This window comes from Corvus brachyrhynchos, unplaced genomic scaffold (genome assembly GCF_000691975.1).
Source record: "Corvus brachyrhynchos isolate BGI_N302 unplaced genomic scaffold, ASM69197v1 scaffold58, whole genome shotgun sequence".
NCBI lineage: Eukaryota > Metazoa > Chordata > Aves > Passeriformes > Corvidae > Corvus > Corvus brachyrhynchos.
The window spans coordinates 1,508,769-1,519,882 of NW_008239539.1; the positions used below are offsets into that span (position 1 = coordinate 1,508,769).

Sequence of the window (11,114 nt, forward strand, 5' to 3'; positions counted from 1 at the left end):
TCCCTCCAGCCACTCCATCCTCTCCCCAGGATCCCCATAACTCTTGCTAGCCCAATTCCTGTAACCAGGATGTGTGGGAGGGAACAGCCTGTCTAGGTGGTCAAACACGGTGTAAACACACAGTCTGACAAACCCTTTCCTTGCATTCCTTGGTGTGTGTCAGGGAGGCTGCTCCACACCAGAGAAGGAGCTGGAAGCCAAGAGATGCTATCAGGCAGGTGGGGACCCCAAAAATGTGTAGAGCAGGCATGGTGAGAGTATCCAGATTCATCCAGCAGTCCCCATCACCAGGCAAGTCCATAGCTGTGGGGCAGGTCTAGGATCCCACCAGGATCTCAGATCTGGATTCCAGCATGTTCTCCGCATATCTCAGGCAAGGGTCAAGGGCCAGTCCTCAGTGATAACACAGCTCTTTGAGGGAAGATGGAGAGACCTCACTGAGTCTCAAAGCCTAACCTGAGGCTTCATGGCTACACAGGATCAGAGCTGGCCTGGAGCACCTGCAGCTGAACTTTAGGAGGAGAGAATGAGGTTACAAAACTTCTTAATGCATTTAAGACCCTGACAGTGTGCTCTGTGATGTGAGAGGTTAAGGCAAAGGAGTGAGGAAGCCTGCTTTGTCCCTTGATTCTCTCTGTTCCTCTATTTTTCAGACCAGAATTCAGCACAGTATTTTCCGGGATCTCAGGTCACAGCTCAGTCTGGCCAAGGAAGGGTTGGGGACCTCTCCTGTTTCCAGAGCTGCTCCCACTAAGGCTCAGAAGGAAGACAAAGATTCCAGTGGAACGGTGAGGTCTAGGGAGGCACATGGCACCATGGTTGCTCTGTTTCCATGTCACAGGCAGTTGGGACATGCAGGGACCAGTGATGGATGCTGTGTTGCCTCAGCCAGCTGAGAGATACTCATTATTCTAGAATCATAGAATCTCCTCAACATGAAGGGATCCACAAGGATCATGAGTCCAACTCCTGGCTATGCACAGACACCCCAGCAATCCCACCCTGTGCCTGTCAGTGTTGTCCAAACACTCCTGGAGCTCTGATAGCCTTGGGGTCATGACAGTGCCCAACGACCCTCTGGGGGAAGAATCTTTCCCTGATATCCAGCCTAATCCACCCTTGGCACAGCTCCAGCCATTCCCTCAGGTCCTGTCACTGGTCACAGAGAGCAGAGATTGGAGCTGCTCTTTGTGAGGAAGCTGCAGCTTTCCCTTTCCCTGAAATCGTAGGACATGCTGCCTGAACAAATGCACCATCTCACACCCTGAACTTGCAAAGATACGAGATTTATTGAGTCGGAAACAAGAGACATCTTTTCTTTTTCCTAATAGTTACTCAACCCATCCAAAATCCAGTTGTCAGATGGCACTGGAGGATCTGAAAATGTCACAAATCTCCTTGAAGGACAGGTAATTATGTCTCTCCAAAGAGAAGGAAAGACTGTAGAGCATCACTATGCTGGTGTCTCACACCTTTCACACAAATTCCTCAAGAGTGAGTTGGACAAGGGATGTTTTATGTAGATGCTGTCCCAGAGTTCTTCCAGTGACGTCCACCCGGAGAGCAGACTGGCATTGGGCTAGAAGGTCTCTGTAAATTGTCAGGCATTTATTTAAAATATCCCTTCATATTTTGGCTTCTTCCTCTGGAATGCACATTCTTTCTGCAGGCAGATTGATTATCTGGGCTCTCTCCTTTTCCCTAGCCTGGTTTCTTGAGCTGGATTTTGCTGCTGTAACTCATGCCGAGGGCGGGTTATAAAACAAGCTGGATCTCTGCAGTTTGGAGCTCTGTGGCTGTGTGCTCAGTATTTCATTGTGCCAGCACTGGCTGCAGACAGCACGACCCAGAGAGCAATGTTTATCTCCACAGTACAGCGAGGCAGGAACGTTCCTGGTGATGGAGATAAAGCTGGACAGGCCCTTGGTCCCAAAGCGGCTGCGGGAGGAGCTCGTCAGACGGTGCGTGAGGATGGGCTGTGGGGCTGACAGCTCCTCTCTGCAGGGTGGAGAGAGGCTTGTACAGCAAACCCCCCTTGGAACACTCCATAAAGAGGGCCTGAGACAAAGCCCACAGGAATCAGGGGGAGGATTTGGCCAGACTGCTTTAGACGTGGCATCTGGTGTGTTGGGAAAACACTTGTTCATCCCAGCTGGCATCTCCCTGCCATCCCTCTCAAAACAAGAGACACCAGAGCAGCACAGCAGTGTCTGTGTTCCTGTCTGGGCTTTGTTTCCCACTAATCCCCATGTCCTTGCCTCTTGCATGTGATGTTCAGTGGCTTGGTCAGTCCTGGCCACCAGCATGGACTGTCCTGGGTAGTGCTGCTGTTGCTTCACCAGAGCATTCTCTCATTTTTAGCTTTCCAGAAGTTTTCTCACAATATTTTACCCATTCCTCAGCTTTTGTGTTAGTTTTCATGTTGTTCTGCTGCAGAGCTGCTCTTTCATCTCTGCTGCTTTTCTGGACTTCCAGTTCCTGTCCAGTGGCAGCCCTGCTGTGTTATGGGTTAGAAAGGCATAACACGTCTAATTTATGGAATAAAAAAATAGAAAATGCAGCAGATTAATAAAGTATAAGAGGTGCAGGTTTGTGTCTCTCAAACAGAAATATCATCCATTCGTTGGAGGTATGTGTGTTGTCCTCACGGCTGCCTGCTGTCTTCCAGGAGGATCAGGCTGAGCTCCTCTTAGAAGAGACCTTTTCCTGGCCTATTTTATACATTTCTACTCTTCTGCAGTGTGTGTGGATTCAGCATAACTCCTCCTTGTTCACCTGCTTGTGTGCATCTTGGCTTGGTGGGCTGGATTGTGTTCTGAGGACTGAGGGTGTTCTGGTGTCCAGCAAGCAGGAAATGTTGAAAAAAATTTTAATGAATTAAGGTTGGTTTGGCACCAAGGATTTTAAGTCCAGAATCCCAGAATGATTCAGTTTGCAAGGGACCACTGAAGGTCATCTAGTCCAACGTTCATGTTCAAGCGGGGTTCCCCAGAGCACGTTACTCTGTGTCCAGATGGTTTTTGGATATATCCAGGGAAGGTGACTCCACAGAGAATCCTGCTGCAGTGCTCAGCCATCCTCACCTTAATAAAATCTTAGTTAAAGAGTGGCCTGGGCTGTTTAGTGACCAAATTCTACAGAGCTTTCCTCAAGCTGGTTCCTTCCTTACACCTGTTCTACAGAACCAGCAGCTCCAAGAGTCAGATCTGCCACTCCAGGAGAGCAGTTTGGGTCAGCAGTAAATGTTAGCCCTGTCATGATGAGCCACAACCATCAGCTGTAGGGACCTGGTCACTCTTGGTCTGAGACTTCAGTTTTCCTCCCAGGTCCCTGTGAGGTGTCTCAGGGACACGATGGCAGGTTGGAGTCCTCCCACTCCACAAGCCAACATCCTGGGCAGTGGATCTGCTGATCTCTCCTCTGCTCTCATTGACAGGGTCAAGGAGATGATTCATCCCAAACCTGAGCTGCGCCCCTGGACAGGAGGAGCCAAGAAGGTACGTGTGAGAGCCTTGCCACCATTCTGCCACTCCATCCTGCCCTCATCCCTCTCACACAACAGAGACTTCATTCTCAGCCCACAGTAACAAGGAGATGAGGTTTGATGAGGACAAGGGTACAGGGCCACAAAGGTGGTGAAGGGTCTAGAAGGGAGTAGGGCCATATGAGGAGTGGTGAGGTCACTTGGAATGTTCAGCCTGGAGAGCAGAGACTGAGGGCAGAGCTCATTGGGGTCTGCAGCTTCCTCACAAGGGACAGCTTCAATCTCTGCTCTCTGTGACCCGTGACAGGACCCGAGGGAACAGCTGGAGCTGTGCCAGGGGAGGTTTTAATGGATATTAGAAAAAGAGTGCCCAGGCACTGCCCAGGCTCCCCAGGGAATGGGCACAGCCCCAAGGCTGCCAGAGCTCCAGGAGCATTTGGACAATGCTCTCAGGCACACGGTGGGATTGCTGGCGTGTCTGTGCAGGGCCAGGAGCTGGACTTGATCCTTGTGGATCCTTTCCAATTCAACATATTCTATGATCCTAGGAAATACACAGAAAAGGAAATGCCTGTATGTGTTATCTCCACAGCAGTGTGCCTTGGGAACCCATTCATCACTTGTGTTCACATCCCATTCAAAGGGAAGAGATGGAGAGATGGAGCAAAGGGAGGGAAGGCAGCCATGGGGAAGGAAGGAAATGGGATGCTGGGAAAAGAGGCTACCAGAACCTTACATTTATCCTATAAACAGTCCCAACAATTTCTTGTCTCAGACCAGCCCCTGTGCTTCATCAGACTCAGACAAACCTGAACAGAATCAGCCCTGACCTTTCTTGGGTCACCAAGAATTTCTGAGGATCAAGATTACGGAGGTTACAGATTCTGCTGAAGAGGGCTGGCCATGGGTTTCAGGGCTCCCAGTAAATGAGATATATTTTACTCACAGCCAATTATATTGCTATAGGAGAGGTAGCAGTGACTGGAATACTGGGTTGTGATGGAAAATCCTAGCAGGAAGGATTTTGTGTTTACCTGTAGATATTTTCTCAGCCCTCAGGCGTGGACAGGAAAGGATGTGTGACAGACTAATTGAGTCAGGTGGAGTTAATGGGAGGCGTGGGCTGTGGCAAATCAAATACATATCAAGGTTGATTGCATAAGTGGCTTGTGAAATTTATTTATGTCTTTCCTAGGCAGTGGAAGCTTATGAAAAATGTGTCACCAGTGTTGCTGCTGCCATCCTGAGGGAATACCATGAGCTTTTTGGGAAGCAGCTGCCTGGCCAGGGAATGATAGACCACGGAACCCTGGAGGAACAGAGGCGTCAGCTCAACTACGAGCTCAATACCTCTGGGAAATATTTTGCTTTTAAGGAACAGCTAAAGGTGAAGACTCCTTTGTGCTTTTTGCTTCCTTGCTTGTTTTGCCCTGACAGTTTCTCAGGGAGGCACTGCTTTCCCATGGTGGTAACTCAGGATGATGTGGTGCTCCAGAATCCTTTCCTGCCACCTGGAGCTGTTGCAGTGGGCACTGAGGGGACAGGATTCCCCCCTAATGGAGCAGGCACCGAGCTGCTTTGGTCCCACACCACGAGAACACTTCCTTTCAATGGGAGCTAGTCACATCCTTTTGCCCCATGCTCATAACCTGAGAAAGGCAAAGCTGGCTGCTCTCACATTCCCAGTCTGCCTTGGCAGGGAAAGGAGGTTCCACTCTCTCAGCTGCTCAGCCTCAGCCTCGCTCTTCCTGGAGACCCCCTCTCTGTCTTGAGGAGATGAGCCATCCACATGCTGTCCCCTAAAGGGTGTGTCAGGGAGGTGGGAAAGGAAATCCCCCTTGCTTGCTTTTTTTACTTTTATCAGTGGTGGGCTGGATTTATTTCTCAAAACTAAGTTGGAGCTTCAGGCAAAATGAATATGTTCTGTCTCTGTCTGATTACAGAGCTGGTGGGGGGCACGGGGGAGAACCTGCCTTGTTCAATGTCCTTTGTCTCCACAGCATTCTGTGGTGAAGATTGTGAGGGAGAAATACCTGAAGACCGAGGCATTTGAGAACCAGGGGCAGCTCCAGGAATTCCTCAGTGAGCTCTACGTGTTCCTCGTAGGCCACATGCACATTGCCCTCAACAAGGTAGGGGGAAATCTGGGTGACTCGGACCATGGCTTCACCGTGGATCCAGGGCACGTGAAGGACTTTTGCCTTCAAGACAGAGGCAGGCTCATGCTTTCATCTGCTGGAGTTTTCACATGTGGACCATGAGCCACACTCGAGGCAAGGTCCAGTGCATTTGAATCCCACTGCTCAAAATCCTGATGGTGGGATATGTGTGAGATGCCCCTGGTAGAGCTGCTGTAGCTGGCACGTGGGGAGGGTGGCTGGCAGAGTGTGAGCTGGGGTCACCAGTGAGAAGTTTGTCATCACCTTGATCTAGGAAATGCTGTGAATAATCACAGAATCACAGACAGGTTTGGGTTGGAAGGGAGCTTAAAGGTTATCTCATTCTACCACCTGCCATGGGCAGGGACACTTTCCACTGTCCCAGGTTGCTCCAAGCCCCAATGTCCAGCCTGGCCTTGGACACTGCCAGGGATCCAGGGGCAGCCACAGCTGCTCTGGGCACCCTGTGCCAGGGCCTGCCCACCCTCCCAGGGAACAATTCCTTCCCAATATCCCATCTAACCCTGCCCTCTGGCAGTGGGAAGCCATTTCCCTTTGTTCTGTCCCTCCATGTCCTTGTAAAAATTGATATTGCCCTGTCCCTGTGTGGCAGAGGTACCTGGGAATGATGGGAATGTGTCCCACCACAGAGCAGCTTGCCTTTCCCAGTGCCCAGCCCCAGCCGTACTGGTCTGTACTGTGTGTGGTGCTGATGTGGGACCTGCTGCCATACTGGGATCACACGAACCACTCTTCCCTTCCCCAGGGCTAACTCTGTCTCCTTCCCTGCCAGCTCCTGTCTGGGGAAAATGTTTCTTCTACCCCTACACCCTGCACAACCGATAAGCAGCTCTGGCTCTTTGCTCGTGAAGCTGAAGCCAACAGGGACTTGAAACTGGCCTCTCTCTTCTACAGGCAGGTAAGGGAGCCCCAGTTCTCTCCTGCCCATCACCTGTGTGGGCTGGCACAGTGGGGCTGCTGCTCACAGCTCAGCCAGCCCTGGCTGTGGCAGAGGAAGGAAGGAGCTGAGCATCGCCAGGATACTCAGGCTGAATGGGAGGGATTTTCCAGGGAGATGCTGCTCTCTGCAGGATGTGAGACTGTCCCTGGACTCCAGCCTTGAGGCCAGGGGAAATGGGATGTACTGGGTCAGTTCTGGGGACACTGGGCCCTGGGAGACGTCAGCTGGAGCTGGAGGACACGTGTTAGGTGGAGGAGGCTTAGAGGAAGTGGGCTTCCAGCATGATCCCATTTAGGGGACACCCTTGCATGTGATAAACAAGGGCTTGATTCCTGCTAAACAGGGCTGGGGTGGCCAGGGAAGCCATGGTCATTCCAGAATTGTCTCCCCAGTCCATGGCATGTGCTGAGCCTGACTCCAGTGATAATCTCTGTTGTCTAGAGAATAGCTCAGGACCAGTGCAGCATCCAGTCCTGGCTGGACTATGGAGCCTTCTGCCTGCTGCACGAGGATGCCACCAAAGCCCAGGAATGCTTCAAGAAGGCCCTTTGTCTGGACCCCCAGCACACCCAAAGGTGCTGAGTGCTCCTGGAGGGTGGGTGGGGAGGGTGGGGAGGGTGTCCCCCCCACCACTGCTGGGGCTGCAGGGCTGACTGCTCTGCCCCTGCCCCAGCTTGCTGCTCTGTGGGATTGTGGCTGTCAAGCTGCAGCACTATGAAGAGGCAGAGATTTTCTTTGAGGATGCCTGCTGCTTGGAGCCATCCAGCATCATAGCCTGGACCCTCTCAGGTACAAAACCAAGCCAGTCTGGTGCTCAAGGTATTCCTGTAGAGCCATGCATTGTTCCTGCTCCCAATCCTCTTCTCCCTGCTCCGAGGTGAGGGCTACAGGAAGGATTTTGCTTCCTTTGGGTGTCTTCTGATGCTGCTCTATCTCTCCCACAGGTTTGTTTTATGAGCTGCAGAATAATTATATTCGGGCAGAAAGGAACTTCCGTGAGGCTAAGAAGCTCCTGCAAGCACAGCTTGAGGAGGAGAGGAGAATCCTTGAGGCTGCTGAGGCAGAAGGGAAAAAGCCCAGCACAGCCCCAGGTAACAGGCAAACCCAGGAGGTGTCCTGACATCAGGGGCTTGGAGCTGTGTGGGCAACGGTGGAAGGAGAGGAGAATTTTTAAGAGGAGAAGTACAAAGGGTAACGGTAGAAGATGTGGACTGTGAGCTAGAACAGAATTCCATGGAAGCTGTCACTGTGAGTTCCCAGCACAGCTCACAAAGCTCTGCCTCACCACTCCGAAGGGCAACCCAGCAGCTTGGCAGTGACCCTGAGGCCAAGGCTTCCTTTGGAGCCTCTCTGAGTCCAGCCTGAGCTGAGACTGTCTGTCCTGAGTCCCAAATATTTGGCCAGGCTGCAGGAAATGCTGACTGGCTTTATTTTTAACGTTATCACCACTCATGCAGTGCCTCAGGCATGTGGGTTTTTGTCCCTTCTGATAATGAGGAAAAGGATATTCATAGAATCGTGGCATGTCTAAGGTTGGAAAGGACCTCCAAGATCATCAAGTCCAACTGTTAACCCAGCACTGCTGTGTTCACCTCTAACCCTTGTCCCCAGGTGTCACATCCACAGGGCTTTTGAACACTTCCAGGGATGGGGACTCCACCACTGCCGTGGCCAGCCTGTTCCAATGCCTGGCCACCCTTTCTGTGAATAATTTTTTTTCTATTATCCAACCTAGACCTCCCTGGTGCAACTTGAGGCCATTTCCTCTCATCCTGCCTCATCCTATATCTGTTTCTGGTTTCACATGGTAACCTTGTGCTCAAAACCCCAGCCCCAGGTATTGCCTCCTGCAAAGAAATTTCTTCCCAGCTTTTAAAACCTGATAGATCTTTTATATTTTCTCTCTTCTCTATTTTTTTGTTGTTGTTGTTGTTGAATCATGTTCTAAACTGGGCAGTTTATGGCTTTCCACCAAATGGTTGTTGGGGGTTTTATTCCAGAGGAGATTCCAGATGGCTCAGCTGACAAACTGCCAGAGGTGGTGGAGGGTGTGACATCCAAGGAAGAGGCTACAGCACTGCAGGAAGCCCTGGAAGGTTTGGGAATGGGGATGTGGAGAGCTGGGAGATGGTCCTGTGGGAATGGTGGGGAGTAATGTGGGAGCAGTGAGCCATGGCCCCCATGATGCCAAGGCCTGTTGTCTCTCCTGAGCCAGGGAATCTGCAGGCAAAGCAGATTCACCCTGCCTTTCAGAGCAGCACATCTCAGGATGGACAGCCCGCAGGTGAATGCAGCTCTCTCCCTCACGTCACTGCACCCTGCACCTTCCTTTTCTTCCTCCTGAGATGCCAGCTCTGAAAGTGTCCCTAGGGATCCCCTCAGGTTCTGTGGTGTGTGATCTGCCTCCTCCACAGCCCCAGTGGTGGTGGAGATGGCAGTGCTGGGTGCCTCAGGGCCCCCTGGTTGGTTTGGGGAGGCAGGAGCCTCACAGTAGTTGTCTCTGATGAGCATCATTCATGAATTCCCACCTTTTTTCCTCTGGGTTTGGACTGGAAAATTAGTGGGTGAAGAGCGTAATTTCTTTTCAGATCTTCTACAAAACTTAAGCCCTTCAGAAAGAAATGCTGAGTTAATCTCTGCTTCAGCCTCCCCTGCCACCTCCTGGGTTTTGCTCCATGTTGCAGGGATTTTTCTGTCCCCACTGGGATGTCAGGCCCTGCTTTGGCTCCAGAAATAAAAACCCCACTTTGGGACTGACAGAGACACATTTTCTTGCAGCACCATGTCCTGCTCCAGGACCTCAGCCACCTCCTTGCACCATCTTCATGAAGACAGTGGAATTCCTGATGAAAGTCAATGCTGTCCGGGTCAGTTTAACAGGGAGTGGAGGAGTGGGAAGGGAGGTTGGTTGATTCCCAAAGAGCTCCAGCCAGCCCCTTTCTTGGGCTCAGGGAATGAGCCATGGCCACTCCAGAGGCCGAGCACAAGAGGGAGCAAAGCCACCATTGCCCAGAGATATAAAAGTGTGGCCAGGCAGAGTATTGAGCCCACAATGCTGGCTGTGGACACACAGCCCAGCACTGCCTGCTGCACAGGGAACAGCCAGCTCAGGAACGGTGCAGGGTGCTCTTCTCTGTGCATTCAGAGATGGGATCCATTACTGTGATGCTTCCAAGATGCCTGAGCTCCTTTGATGCAGACACTTGTGTATGTTTGAGTGATTTTTGTATCAGCTGTGGAATGTGCCTGTCCCACCGAGTCATCTCTGGGATCTCTCTGGTTGCCACATTGTGCTGCCTGCCTAAATTTGACATGGCAGAAAGAGTTGCTTAAAGCAAAACACAACTAGATGGAATCATGGAATGGTTTGGGTTGGAAGGGAACTGGAAGTTCATCTAATTTCAACCCCCTGCTATGGGCAGGGACACCTTCCACTAGACCAACATTCAAAAGAGGGGAAAAAGAAATTTCCTTTGTGTTTTCTGTTCGTGGAAGTCAGACGGGTGTCAGTCAGCCCTCCTGCCCCGTCCTGCTGGGGTGTCCATGGTGTCCCTGCTCCCCTAACCACCACCTGTGTCATTCCTCCCCAGTTTGTTCACAAGGCACTGGCCCACGAGCTGCTGAGCCTTCAAGGAGGCCCCACCTGTGCCTACTACCTGGCACTGGCCTGGACCTACTCGCTGCAGGAAGACCTCCCCAGATGTGAGGAATGTGTGTGTGAGGCCATTCGGATCGACCCCACGGTAATTCCCGTGCAGCCCTGGTGTGTGTGAACCCAGAGCTCCTGCTTCATTTCCACTTTACCATTCCTAGTCCAGAGCATTTCAGCAGCCAGGGCTGTGGCTGCTGCACTGCTCTCTTTGTTATCCCATCCTCACAGCCTCCTGTCACTCCCTGCACAGGCAGACAGCATCTCAGAGCCTGTCTCTGCCTTTCCCTCTGCAGCATCTCCCTTTCTTTTCTCTTTGAATAGATACATCCTGATCCTCTCTCCCTGCGTGGGCGAGTCAGGTTCTGTTTCATGAGAAACAAGGTTGCTATTGAGCTCTCTGCAGGGAAGGTGGCTTTGGGGAGGCAGGTTGAAAGGAAGGCAGGGGGAAGGTGATACCTGGGAATGCTGTGTGTAGGCAGGGCACTGGGCAGGGAGCTGGAGGGGGATCCCATTGCTGGTGTCCTGCAGGCAGCCCACTGACCTTGACTCTCTGCATAAACCCTGTGCCGATATCACAGAATCATGGAATTGTTTAGGTTGGAAAAGCCCTCTAAGATCATCAAGACCAACCATTCCCCAGCACCACCATGTTCACAATTAAACCATGTCCCCAAGTGCTGCATCCACACGGCTTTTAATTCCCTCCACGGATGGTGACCCCAGCACTGCCCTGGGCAGCTGTGCCAGTGCCTGACCACCCTTCCCATGAAGGAATTTCCCCAATATCCAACCTAAACCTCCCCTGGCCCAGCCTGAGGCCGTTCCCTCTCCTCCTGTCCCTGTTCCCTGGCAGCACAG

General features: G+C 51.8%; 1 protein-coding gene across 1 annotated transcript in view; it reads left to right on the plus strand.

Annotated features, from left to right (window-relative positions):
• The window catches only part of CFAP70 (cilia and flagella associated protein 70), a 23,448-nt gene that overhangs the window by 10,033 nt on the left and 2,301 nt on the right, over nucleotides 1–11,114 (plus strand). Inside the window, exons 11-23 of the mRNA XM_017741286.1 lie at nucleotides 654–788; nucleotides 1,332–1,409; nucleotides 1,873–1,961; nucleotides 3,437–3,497; nucleotides 4,680–4,871; nucleotides 5,485–5,616; nucleotides 6,437–6,562; nucleotides 7,046–7,179; nucleotides 7,278–7,393; nucleotides 7,549–7,695; nucleotides 8,605–8,700; nucleotides 9,383–9,471; nucleotides 10,195–10,347. Of these exons, the coding sequence (XP_017596775.1) occupies nucleotides 654–788; nucleotides 1,332–1,409; nucleotides 1,873–1,961; nucleotides 3,437–3,497; nucleotides 4,680–4,871; nucleotides 5,485–5,616; nucleotides 6,437–6,562; nucleotides 7,046–7,179; nucleotides 7,278–7,393; nucleotides 7,549–7,695; nucleotides 8,605–8,700; nucleotides 9,383–9,471; nucleotides 10,195–10,347 (1,548 nt within the window). The remainder of the gene's footprint in view (nucleotides 1–653; nucleotides 789–1,331; nucleotides 1,410–1,872; nucleotides 1,962–3,436; nucleotides 3,498–4,679; nucleotides 4,872–5,484; nucleotides 5,617–6,436; nucleotides 6,563–7,045; nucleotides 7,180–7,277; nucleotides 7,394–7,548; nucleotides 7,696–8,604; nucleotides 8,701–9,382; nucleotides 9,472–10,194; nucleotides 10,348–11,114) is intronic.